This window comes from Salvelinus sp. IW2-2015, linkage group LG33 (genome assembly GCF_002910315.2).
Source record: "Salvelinus sp. IW2-2015 linkage group LG33, ASM291031v2, whole genome shotgun sequence".
NCBI classification, from domain to species: domain Eukaryota; kingdom Metazoa; phylum Chordata; class Actinopteri; order Salmoniformes; family Salmonidae; genus Salvelinus; species Salvelinus sp. IW2-2015.
In genome coordinates, this window is record NC_036872.1 from 7,424,490 (window position 1) to 7,437,805 (window position 13,316).

The following is a 13,316-nucleotide window of genomic DNA, read 5'->3' on the forward strand; positions in this document are numbered from 1 at the left end:
GGCATGTCTTACCTTGTTTCAAAGTAGCCTAGCCAAACTCCCGACCATAGGAATGTTGAGAGAGTTATTTTATAATCACTTTCTCATATGCCATTGAAAAAGTATTTCTCTCATGTTGTATTAGTTTTCAAATCAACTTTCTTTCGTTGTCCAGCAGCCAAAGACACAGTCTTAGTCATATTAACAACCCATGCTAGTTGTTGCATCTTTAGATATTCCCTCTTTCTACATTTCTAAAGATGATTTTCCTCTATGTCCCATGAAACCGCTCGCATTGGCAGTGCGCTTTTACAAATGATGATGTTTTCGCGCTAATTGCATTTTGGAACATTTGCGTGTGTAGCCTACTGCCGTGTGCGCATTGCTGCGCTTATAATGTGAATAAATAATAGTTTATCAGCATTTTAAGCTAAACGTCCTGATTTTGTTGCATCAGCGTCATTGCTTTTAAAAAATATATATGTGCAGTGATTGTAGGAATTTGGGATCTATCAGCCCACAAATGTCCCAGAGTCTGTCAGGAATATTTATTTCTCACACAGAACGACAAGATGACCAATAGAATAGGTCAACTGTTGTACTATGGGAGATAGTAGATTGGCATAGGCTAGTGATTTGACTGTTTGTTACTCATCTTGTTGGCTGAGGAAAAGTAAATGTGGACAGTTCAGTGTGTGCCTGGGGAATTCAATAAGAAGGACGCGCGCTGTTCATCCCCGATGTTGCATCCCCGATGTGTCCGGTCTTCACTTGTACTTTGGAGCTGCGATGCCTGTGAGAACGACACAATCACGTGACTGGCATTGGCTAATAAGAATTTCAATACTCTATCTGAGAGAGCCGTGTGAGTGAGAGCTGCTTCGAAACACACCGAATGGCAACTGGGAGAAGTGAATTATAATTATTATATTCAGCCCAAGGGCACAATGGCCACTTTGGCCGCAAGGCATTGCTTTTTTTAGGGGGCATTACAGCCACAGAAGGGGGGGGGGGGGACCGTCAATGCCGTTGGGAAATTGGCGGTCTGATTAGGAGCCATCCCCACTGCACTTCTCTCTTAGGTCTGGCCCTGTCACAAGCATTACACAAACTCACAGGCCCCACTCGCATATTAAGACTGTATTAACATAGGAGGTGGAACATTTCCCAAACACATGTAGTAGCCATTTTTCACATTGGTCTCTGAATGTAACATCCCGTTGTAACTGGGGTGATAACTTCCAAATGGTAGGGCTGTGACCGTCATGGAATTTCCGGTTATTTGTCAGGCGTATGACCACGGTCACCATTATAATAGTTTTTAATAGAAAGGGGAAAAAAGCCCCCCCATTGTCTCTTCTCCTCCGCTTCTAAATGCATGTTCTGCTGCAAACGTTGGGTTGAATGGGGAACGTTTCATCACGTTGTAAAGAATCAATTTTATTGTGGAAAATGACTCAGCTGCACTTGTCATCTTTTTTAATGCCGGGCCATCCCATCTTCAGTCAGCTATTCATTCCACAACACAACATTCTAAAACTGTCTAGTTTTCCTCCTCTCGTCTTTCATTATATCGGCTGTTAAATGTAAACCAGGCTTACCTTTTGCTGCTTTTGGGTAAAGCTTGTCGAAGTGGCTCAGGAGGCACTGCAATGGTGCTAGCTGTGCCACTAGAGATCCTGGTTCAAATCCAGGCTCTGTCGTAGCCGGCCGCAACCGGGTGACCCATGGGGGAGTGCACATTTGGTCCAGCGTCATCCGGATTAGGGGAGGGTTTGGCCGGCCGGGATGTTCTTGTCCCATCGCGCTCTAGCGACTCCTGTGGCGGGCCGGGCACATGCATGCTGACACAGTCGACAGGTGTACTGTGTTTCCTCCGACACATTGGTGCAGCTGGCTTCCGGGTTAAGCAGTCATTGTATCAAGAAGCAGTGCGGCTTAACTGGGTTGTGTTTCGGAGGACGCACGGCTCTCGACCTTCGCCTCTCCCGAGTCCGCATGGAAGTTGCAGCGATGGGACAAGACTGTAGCTACCAATTGGGGAGAAAAATGGGTAATACTAATAATAGTTTATTTATTTTAAATGTTAATGACGGTTATTTTGTTTTCATCACTTTCTTCGTGCATAATCATTTGTTGCTCTATTAAACAGTTACCCTGCCAGGCCTACCAAATGTGTTTGTCTTCTCGATGAAACTTGGGTCCTCGCAGCTTTGGTTTTTCCCATTCTCCATAACGGACTTGGTCAGACACCGTCCACTTCTTTTTTAATTCAGGTGATATTTGGATATATTTGTCCTGCAGATTGTACTATAACAATTCACAAATGTTTGAATTAGTGAATTTAGGCCTAATCATTGGCATGCAGACGCTGGTTTGGCTCTGGGCATCCTGTATCCGGTGCTGCATTGCGACACAGTAGAGTTGAGGAGGATGAAATTTCAGTCATCAGTTATCCCTGATTAGACTGAACAGCAAGTCAGACCGCTCTGATTTATCAGTATTCATCTCAGTGAGCCATGCAGTCACAAGCAAGGGAATATCTGACCACTCCTCATAATCAACTGCAACGTTTGCAGGTGTAAGAGAAATGTTAGGCTCCATCCCCAAACACTCTGGCAAGCTGATACCAGTCTGTCAGTTGTTGTTTGTCATCTCTCTTAGTTATAATTCGCCGTCATGAAACTGCGCTAGATCCGATTTGTCTTGGTACTCGCAGATCACTTTTCAAATACTTTTTTGAGGGTTTTCACCTGCTCAGCGGCTCCTAATGGTAATCTGGAGCATTCACATTCAAGACACTCTTCACAGTGGATTCTTAAACTATGTAACATAACTTCCCTGTATGTCTATATTTCCTTAGTGTTCATTAACTTTGCATTTAAATTACAAGGTTAATAGAAAGAAGCCCAAATGACTTGTAGATATTCTAAAGGCTAATCCTTTAAAGGGAAATTTCACTCACTTTTGCTATTTTAAAAACCATCTTTTGCTATTTTTGTAATTAGTCCACTGTTGATACAGTACCGGCAAGTTTTGCATGTCACCAGTCAAGTTCTCATATGATGCAAAACACATCATCATGATGATGTGGCCAGTGACACTCTGCTTCTTAAGTTCAATATCTTGACCCTGATTGCATGTGCTGGAATTGAAATATAATTATTAGAACAGGCATCCCCATTCAAGTCAATGATGGCATAATGGGTAGACTGGCGGCCATTGCGAGGTGTACCCATAGGAGCAAAGCAGGAAGTAAAATACGACGGTCCCGTTCTGTCAGCTTGTGTGGCTTACCACTTCACGGCTGGGCCGTTGTTGCTCCTAGACTTTTCCACTTCACAATTACAGCACTTACAGTTGACCGGGGCAGCTCTAGCAGGGCAGAAATTTGACGAACTGGCTTGTTGGAAAGGTGGCATGTTGAAAGTCACTGAGCTCTTCAGTAAGGTCATTCTACTGTCAATGTTTGTCTATGGAGATTGCATGGCAGTGTGCTCGATTTTATACACCTGTCAGCAACGGGTGTGGCTGAAATAGCCAAATCCACTAATTTGAAAGGGTGTCCACATACTTTTGTATATATAGTGTATGTGCAAATATATGTGCTGTGATTTATTGATTCAACTCAAATGACATTATAAAAAATACATTCCATTGCATGAGCCACATCAGTTAACATCATTTGAATTATCAAATCAAAGTTTATTTGTCACGTGCGCCGAATACAACACGTGAAGACCTTACAGTAAAATGCTTACTTACAGGCTCTAACCAATAGTGCGGGGGGAAAAAAGGTGTGTGTGTGTGTGTGTGTGTGTGTGTGAAGAAATAAAACAACAGTAAAAATACATTTGAAAATAAGAGTAGCAAGGCTATATACAGACACCGGTTAGTCAGGCTTATTGAGGTAGTATGTACATGTAGGTATGGTTAAAGTGCATATATGATGAACAGAGAGTAGCAGTAGTGTAAAAGGAGGGGTTGGCGGGTGGTGGGACACAATGCAGATAGCCCAGTTAGCCAATGTGCGGGAGCACTGGTTGGTCGGGCCAATTGAGGTAGTATGTACATGGATGTATGGTTAAAGTGGCTATGCATATAAGATAAACAGAYAGTAGCAGCAGCGTAAAAGAGGGGTTGGGGGGAGGCACACAATGTAAATAGTCCGGGTAACCATTGGTTACCTGTTCAGAAGTCTTATGGCTTGGGGGTAAAAACTGTTGAGAAGCCTTTTTGTCCTAGACTTGGCACTCCGGTACCGCTTGCCATGCGGTAGTAGAGAGAACAGTCTAGGACTGGGGTGGCTGGGGTCTTTGACAATTTTTAGGGCCTTCACCGCCTGGTGTAGAGGTCCTGGATGGCAGGCAGCTTTGCCCCAGTGATGTACTGGGCCGCAAGCACTACCCTCTGAAGTGCCTTGCGGTCGGAGGCCGAGCAATTGCCGTACCAGGCAGTGATGCAACCGGTCAGGATGCTCTCAATGTTGCAGCTGTAGAACCTTTTGAGGATCTCAGGACCCATGCCAAATCTTTTTAGTTTCATGAGGGGGAATAGGCTTTGTTGTGCCCTCTTCACAACTGTCTTGGTGTGTTTGGAACAATCTAGTTTGTTGTTGATGTGGACACCAAGGAATTTGAAGCTCTTAACCTGCTCCACTACAGCCCCGTCYATGAGAATGGGGACGTGCTCGGTGCTCCTTTTCCTGTAGTCCACAATCTTCTCCTTAGTCTTGGTTACGTTGAGGGATAGGTTGTTATTCTGGCACCACCCGGCCAGGTCTCTGACCTCCTCCCTATAGGCTGTCTCGTCGTTGTCGGTGATCAGGCCTACCACTGTTGTGTCGTCTGCAAACTTAATGATGGTGTTGTACTTGGCCAGACTTAATGATGGTGTTGTACTTGGCCACGACTGCATGCCTGGCCATGCAGTCGTGGGTGAACAGGGAGTACAGGAGGGGACTGAGCACTCACCCCTGGGGATCTCCAGTGTTGAGGATCAGTGTGGCAGATGTGTTGCTACCTACCCTCACCACCTGGGGGCGACCCGTCATTCTACATTACCATGGAAATGATTGCATCACAATACCAGGGAGCCATTGCGAGTATAATCATGAGTGTACCAGTCAAATTGGCAGGGTTAGAGGTTCCAACCATGGAGTTAGGAATTAGAATGGACATGAACCCAATTAGTCATTAGAATCGCCAGTTGCCCATCCCTGATGTACATTTAACCAGTTCCAAAATCCCAAACTACGGTTCACAATGCTCCCACATATGGAAATCGAGCCTGCGAGAAGAGCTATTTGACGTGGGAACTGTGGGACACTGTGTCCAAGGAGGTACAAGTAGCTATATGTGTGGAAAACATTTCATCACAAGTAAGACATTTAACTTGTTTAGTCTGTTTGAAACTCCGCTCATTACTTGTAGCTGTAAAGTCTGTTTGTTTGTGTTGTTGGTCTTGGCTATCTAGCTAGCACTCACTCACGTGGCTGCTAGCACCGTCATGAAAAGGGGCATGAGCGAAGCCCTTCAATATTCCATTTTTCTAAGTTGTGAGATCGCACGGGAGCAGACAATGTTTAAAATAGGGGTGTGTGCCCAGTACTCGGACAAAACTATCAACTGTCAATTTACGGATACGAGTACAAGTATGGCCATGTCGGCACAGCCCTAGTTGAAAAGTAATCTTTAGACATGTTTCTTAAATGTAGTTTTGACTAAAACAAGCAGAAAACAACAAAATAGTGTTTGAAAAGGGGTAAAGTTTTTGCTGTGAGCCAATGGGGTAACCGCAGGTTGTTTTCTGCGACATTCTATCTAATACCAACTGGGACCATTCTGGAACTTTGAGGATTTGTGACATAGCCTCTCTAGTAATTTAATAGGATACATAGCCTCTCTAGTAATTTAATAGGATTTCTATGGTTCCAACTTCAAAGTCCGTTCTATTCATTCTATTTCTATGTGTGCTACTGCTCTATTGTGCCTAGGCAACCAAAGACGTGTTTGTTTACTTGTTTCAGCAAGGAACAACAAAGTTTCAGCACGTTAAGAGTCCATGTTATGACCGAAACAGACTCAACCGCACGCCGTCCTGTTTTCAGTCGGTTGTTCGTTCCACACACACAAAATGTATTTTACCGGTTATGACTGCTGCAAAAATTCAACACTGGCTACATGATGATGTCCCGCAATCACCTGCCGCCCCTGCAGTGTGTTCCGCACAATTGGGGACATGGTGGCGAGTTCTAAATGTTGAATAAAATTCAACATTTAGAATTGTCGTCGGTTGTCGATGATGGCTTCCAAACTTGAGCCAATCAGAGCAGGAGGGTGCTCTTCCCACAAGAAAATTAGACAGAATTTTGGCTGTGCAGTCCACAGCGACCGGACACCTTTTACGCCATTTATGTTTTAAGCTTGAGTCCACCGAATACAACCATGCTGCCATCTTTAGACTATTGTCTCTCATCAGGGCCACATTTGTTGTGTGCACTACAGCCATGGCAGAGCTCACAGTTTCCCAATACACATAAATAATGATCTCCAAAATAGTTTAAAAGAAAAGTTTTGAGATATGATATGGACAAAAAATACCACCCGTAGTCTCTCAATAAACATCCATCCACCTCCCCTATGCCATATCCTCATTTTGCCTACATACTTACAGGCTCAAAGAGAAAACGCAATGCAGACCACTGCCCTTCTATGTGTACTCTAGTGTTCAGTGAGATTAAAAAGAAGCAAAAGGATGACAAGTATTAGAACAAAAAGATGATATCTGTATTTGACACTCTCAACCCCATCCTCATTTTGTATTTAAGGAGCAGCTTCATAACAAGAAATTAGGCTTATTCTAAATGAGTATCCCCATGCTGCAGGGTTTGCCTTAGGGAAGTGAACTTTTACATGGAGACTGGATGCAGCCATACATCCAAGTGTTGTTCTTCTAGGGTTAAGAAATGGAGGTAGTTGTTTCTGTACAGGGTAGTTACACTGAAGTTCTCAATGTTGAACCATACATGTACCAGGGATTGTTTTTGGTCAGGCTTAAATATCTTGGTTTGGTTGGAACTGGAACTTGGAACTCCTAGCCCAGAATGCCAAGTAGGTTCTCTAACGCCTAGGGAGATTTGAATTTACTATACTGATTTGAATCAGTGAAAATGTGTTGTTTTGTGTTGTTGTTAAACGAGTTTCACTCTCAAGATGAATTATTAAGCAGCTAAATGTAAGAACAAGTCTTGTCTTGTAACTGGCTGGCAGTCTGGCACCCTACAGTGCCGGCAATTGAGAGTTCTGAATCTCCATTCAACAACTCTACTGCCTATGTTCATCCCAATGCACATAGTGAGAATGTAGACCTAAAGTTTGATGTGCATGTGGCTATGGTGTGCGAGAACACACCAGTGAACTTCTGTACATGTTGGTCAAAAATGGTAATTACATGATTGTGGGTCTCTTGACTTCTGTATGACTTTTAAATTCATTCTTAATATGAGATTTTCTTTTCATGTCTATTTTGAATGACATCCGTAGGTCTGTCGATGGCTCATGGCTAACAAGATTCTCATTATATTTCGATTAGCATGCAAGCACTTGTGGCCTCGCAGTCCAGGTTAAAAGTGATCCCTAGCAGCGCTGACAGTTAACAGGGTCCCCCTGGCGAAGGTTTAAGGGTGCAAGTAGATTGATGTTTGGGAGGTTTGGGGGTCAACCAGACTGAGAACAGTGTTAAAGCTGTCTGTCTCTCTTAGCCATGACTGTCGGTCTATCTGTGGCATTGGTGTGAGAGCTGCTGCTGCTGTAGTGTACTCAAATACTGGCTTGGAGGGAAAGAAGTTGGGGGGTGCCTTCTAAAGGAGCAAGTATCCTACAAGATGACAGAGTAGCCTGGCGAGTAAGGCTACTATTATGTACAGAGTTAGAAGTGTGTGTGAGTGCATGCGTCACGTGTTTGTTTGATTAGGGATGAATGAGTGGCTGATTATGGGTCATTAGTATTATCAGACTAATGTGATCAATTGGGAATTTGTTTCTTTGAAACCATTGATTAACATCAGGAAAACATTGATTCAACTGCGCTTCAAATGTTGAATAATTTCAAGTGTAAATCATCTAAAATATTTGTTAAGAAAAGATACGTGACCTAAAACATTTAGACTCTACACGTCAATAACACAGCAGGACATTTTGCTTTTCTAGGTCTGTGGATTGATGTAGTTTGAAACCTGTTTGTTGTTCATTTCCAAAAGGCAAAAATGGACTTTCTCCTCCTCCAGGTATGTGGACGACGTGATATCGAGGATCGGCCGGATGTTCCCAGACATGTCGATTGAGCTCTTCCGACCCAATGGGACATCGGCAGTACTTCTGGTAAGATTCCTCCTCACCACCGGGCATCCAACACGTCTCTGGTTCAAAACGCTCTGCTTCGCTCACTTTCAACATCTGACCAATTATTGAAATTTGGAGGGCACCTCCCAATATAAATATATAAACAAGCTGACCAAGATGATATTTGCATGGTGTCAACAATATCCACAAAAGAGTCAAGTTCCTTGACCAATGATTGTCATGTACAGTGCAGATGAAAGGGTACTTACTGTACGACTTCTGTTCATGCAAGAGGTAGAATATAGAGAAACCTCTTCAATCGTCTGACCAACACTAGGTTCTCACTCAGCTCTGCTTTGCTCCAAGTTTTATTTCAACAAAGTGCTTAAGGATTCAAAGAGGACTTGTCGTGTTAAATATTAATACTACCTGTAATTATTAACATGGTTCCCTGGGATGTGTGGTGGAGCTCTGCTCTACAGAAACATACCACAGAACTATACAGCTGCTCTTCTTTACTGTCTCTTACCACAGAAAATGCCCTACCATGATGATTATGTTCAAAATCATGTCCACATATTACTGACAGGTGTGTATCTCCTAGTGTTGCACGGTATACTGGTACCACAGTAATATCACGGTACCAAAACATCATGATCATTACGATACCAACGTTTTAGAATACTGTAGTACCGTTTCATATGATATTACCAGATTTTTCGGACCTACCAGTCTAAAGAAACCAACTGGCGCCTGTTATAAAAATGTTACAGAGTCAATTTTGTTTATAAATTCAGCTACATTTTTTTTAAGCAACAACTATTCTTATTAAACGCGAAGCGAGAAATGTCCACTACAAAAGTCACGGACATCTCACGTATGGCAGCTGTGTTCAGTCAGCCACATCCCCTTCCAGCTATCACTCACCTGCTTCTCTCCGTCCGCTCTTCCTGTGTGTCTATTCTTCCATCAGTTTTTTAAATATAATTTAGCGATGATGGTGAGCGGGGATGCAGACCCTTAAGTCTTCTTTGGTTACATGTACATTTGATACATTGGAGCAGTGCGCAAAGTCAGCTCTGCTCTACTTTATGCAAATTGCACACGGCCACCACTGCCGTGAAGCAATCAGGTGGAGCAGATGTTTGCTTGAAAATCTTCTGTTCCTGAAACATAGTTCCACCTGTCATTAGTTCCGGGCAAGCACAACCAATAAAGATGGTGGTTTGCCAATCATCACCGTGTCTGGTTTTCCAATTCTATATAATGTCGCTTTGCTAGAATACAGAGACAAAATCATAAGGTCATTGGCCTGGAGAAAGATTGCAGCGAATGTTGGTGTTGATGGTGGGTGAAGAGAGATTTGCACAACAATGGTTGCTTGTGCTGCTAGCTAGCTATGCACATCAATCAACCTAAACTTCAAAACTGTGATCAAAGCCACCATTTGTGAATGTGTTGACTAAATTAAATTGTGAAATTTGTCCACCAAAGGATAGAAATCACCAGTAACGTGCGTTATATCATTGTAAATGATACACTAAGCATGAATTTCCCATGTAATATGCTAGCAACTAGACATTATGATTATCATATATTATAGCGCTTTCATTATACTTGTGTCATGACATTGACGATTATAGTTCCCTTCCTGCAAAATACACAGGCCTGCATGTAAAATGCAATGAATGGGTACATTGGGTAAAGGAAATTGACTTGCAAACATTGTTGTACAAATCAACGTCGACACCAAAATCTCTTCAATCCTCCTCCATGCCATTGACCTTCTGATTAATGCGGCTCCCAACACCCCATTTATTTTGTTTTTGACATTTTTAATTAGCCTACAAATTGTCAGCTCCATATTTTCATGTACTGTACCTAGAATACAACAGTTGGATTTGCACTAAACAATTTCATGTCAGAAAAATCATGTACAAAATCTGGCTTGAAATAGCTTGTTTACATAAGTATTCAGACCCTTTGCTATGAGACTCAAAATTGAGCTCAGCTGCATCCTGTTTCCATTGGTCATCTTTGAGATGTTTCTACAACTTGATTGGAGTCCAGCTGTGGTAAATTCAATTGATTGGACATGATTTGGAATGGCACACACCTGTCTATATAAGGTCCCACAGTTGACAGTACATGTCAGAGCAAAAACCAAGCCATGAGGTCGAAGGAATTGTCCGTAGAGCTCCGAGACAGGATTGTGTCGAGGCAGAGTTCTGGGGAAGGCTACCAAAACATTTCTGCAGCATTGACGGTCGCCAAGAACAGTGGCCTCCATCCTTCTTAAATGGAAGACGTTTGGAACCACCAATACTCCCTAGAGCTGGCCACCCAACCAAACTCCGCAATCGGGGGAGAAGGGTCTTGGTCAGGGAGGTGACCAAGAACCCGATGGTCACTCTGACAGAGCTTCAGAGTTTCTCTATGGAGATGGCAGAACCTTCCAGAAGGACAACCATCTCTGCAACACTCCACCAATCAGGGACTGTGAGACTAGTCAGGATCGAGGGAAAGATCAACAGAGCAAAGTACAGAGAGATCCTTGATGAAAACCTGCTCCAGAGTGCCGCTCAGGACCTCAGACTGGGGTGAAGGTTCACCTTCAAACAGGACAATGACCCTAAGCACACAACCAAGACAACACAGGAGTGGCTTCGGGACAAGTCTCTGAATGTCCTTGAGTGGCTCAGCCAGAGCCCAGACTTGTACCGGATCAAACATCTCTGGAGAGACCTGAAAATAGCTGTGCAGCAACGCTCCCCATCCAACCTGACAGAGCTTGAGAGGATCTGCAGAGAAGAATGAGAGAAACTCCCCAAGTACAGGTGTGCCAAGCTTATAGCGTCATACCCAAGAAGACTCGAGGCTGTAATCGCTGCCAAAGGTGCTTCTACAAAGTACCGAGCAAAGGGTCTGAATACTTATGTAAATGTGATATTTCCTTTTTTTACCATTTTCTTTCTTCAGTTTTTGCTTTGTCATTATGTGGTATTGTGTGTAGATTGATGAGGGGAAATCCATTTTAGTATAAAACTGTAAAGTAACAAAGTGGGAAAAGTCAAGGAGTCTGTATATTTTCAGAGTGTACTGTACAAGGATATGCTAGTAGTCTCTTGGGACATTCACTGGGACCTCTTCATAAGCAGACAGGCTTTCACAGCGCCCTATGTCTAAGGAGAGACATCACAAAGAAACAGGCTTCATTATATTACAATTAGATAGTCCTGACTTCTCTCTGTCTTCTTAGTTTCCTATCGAGGACTGTAACTGGAGAATATTTCATCCCACAACCTGCCCTATCAAACCAGCTAGTACACCTACCAGCCAGTATGGATTTGGCTTCACACCAATCACATCAAAAGGAAAATGTAATTCACAGAACTTGAATTGGTGCATCTAGTTGTGTCTTTTTCCTCCTGTGGCTGGCTAGCTAGCTAAAATTGTTTCTTTCCTGAATTACCCATGGATGGAGATAGGGATTTAGACTTGTGGTTTTACTTAATTCTCTGTACTGGTCAATGATTTTAACGGTGATTCTGATTCAACCATAAATACATACATTGTGCCTCTGGCCTGAGATGATGGAAGTTCCATATGTAGCTAGATAGTAGGCTCATGTTAACTAGCTGGCCTGGTACACTGGCCTGGCACAAAACATTGTCGAATCATGACTCGGTGATCTTCAAGTCAGAGCTCTAGAAAGAGACCCGAGTTCCCGACTTGGAATTCCGAGTTGGATGACCATTGAAAATGTATTTTCCCCTGTCGGACCTCATTTTTTCCCGAGTTCCCAGCTCTCTCTCTTTAACTGAAGTCTGAGATTTCCCAGTTCTGAGTTTCCATTTGTTTTGAATGCGGCATGCTGAAAAGCAGGCTAGTGGTTGCTTTGCAACGCTTGCAGTTAGCCACTGTTTCCTTCCAAACCACTCTTTGTTGGATTTGCGATTTCCAACTTGTAGTTAACAAAGATACGTTATATCTATAATTTATCTTCATATGACAAGGATTGAAAAGGATTTGCCAGTAGATTGTCGACGTGATTCATGACGATGACTGCTTGTCTAGCTTACTAGCTAAGATTTTGAAAGTGTGATGTTCACATGATCAGTCCAATCAAAGCTATGGTAGATATAACGTGATTTGATATCATTTTATCTGTGGCCAATGACTTTGAGCCGCCTTGGATGGGCACTTCAAATGTAACTCTATGGCAGCAGCCAAGGGGCTTGAATTTTCGAGCTCTCCCCGTAGATTTACATTGTAGAATAATAGTAAGAACATCAAAACCATTAAATAACAGACATGGAATCATGTAGTAACCAAAAAAGTGTTTTACAAATCAAAATATATTTGATTTTTGCGATTCTTCAAAGTAGCCACCCTTTGCCTTGACAACTTTGCACACTCTTGGCATTCTCTCAACCAGTTTCACCTGGAATGCTTTTCCAACAGTCTTGAAGGAGTTCCCACATATGTTGAGCACTTGTTGGTTGCTTTTCCTTCACTTTGCGGTCCAAATCCTCCCAAACCATCTCTATTGGGTTGAGGTCGGGTGATTGTGGAGGCCAGGTCATCTGATGCAGCACTCATCACTCTCCTTCTTGGTCAAATAGCCCTTACACAGCCTTGAGGTGTGTTTTATGTCATTGTCCTGTTGAAAAATAAATCATAGTCTAGCTATGCGCAAACCAGATGTGATGGTGTGTCATTGCAGAATGCAGTAGTAGCCATGCTGGTTAAGTGTGCCTTGCATTCTAAATAAATCACCGACAGTGTCACCAGCAAAGCACCATCACGCCTCTTCCTCCATGCTTCACGGTGGGAACCACACATGCAGAGATTATCCGTTCGCCTACTCTACGTCTTACAAAGACGTGGCAGTTGGAAACAAAAGGACAGATTTCCACCGGTCTAATGTCCATTGCTCGTGTTTCTTGACCAAAGCAAGTCTCTTATTATTATCTGTCCTTTAGTAGTGGTTTC

The 13,316-nt window shown here is 43.0% G+C and overlaps 1 protein-coding gene across 1 annotated transcript in view; it reads left to right on the forward strand.

The window, feature by feature from the left end:
• The window catches only part of LOC111957999 (mediator of RNA polymerase II transcription subunit 27), an 89,245-nt gene that overhangs the window by 42,959 nt on the left and 32,970 nt on the right, over window positions 1-13,316 (forward strand). Inside the window, exon 4 of the mRNA XM_023979162.2 lies at window positions 8,267-8,360. Coding sequence (XP_023834930.1) covers window positions 8,267-8,360 — 94 coding nt within the window. The remainder of the gene's footprint in view (window positions 1-8,266; window positions 8,361-13,316) is intronic.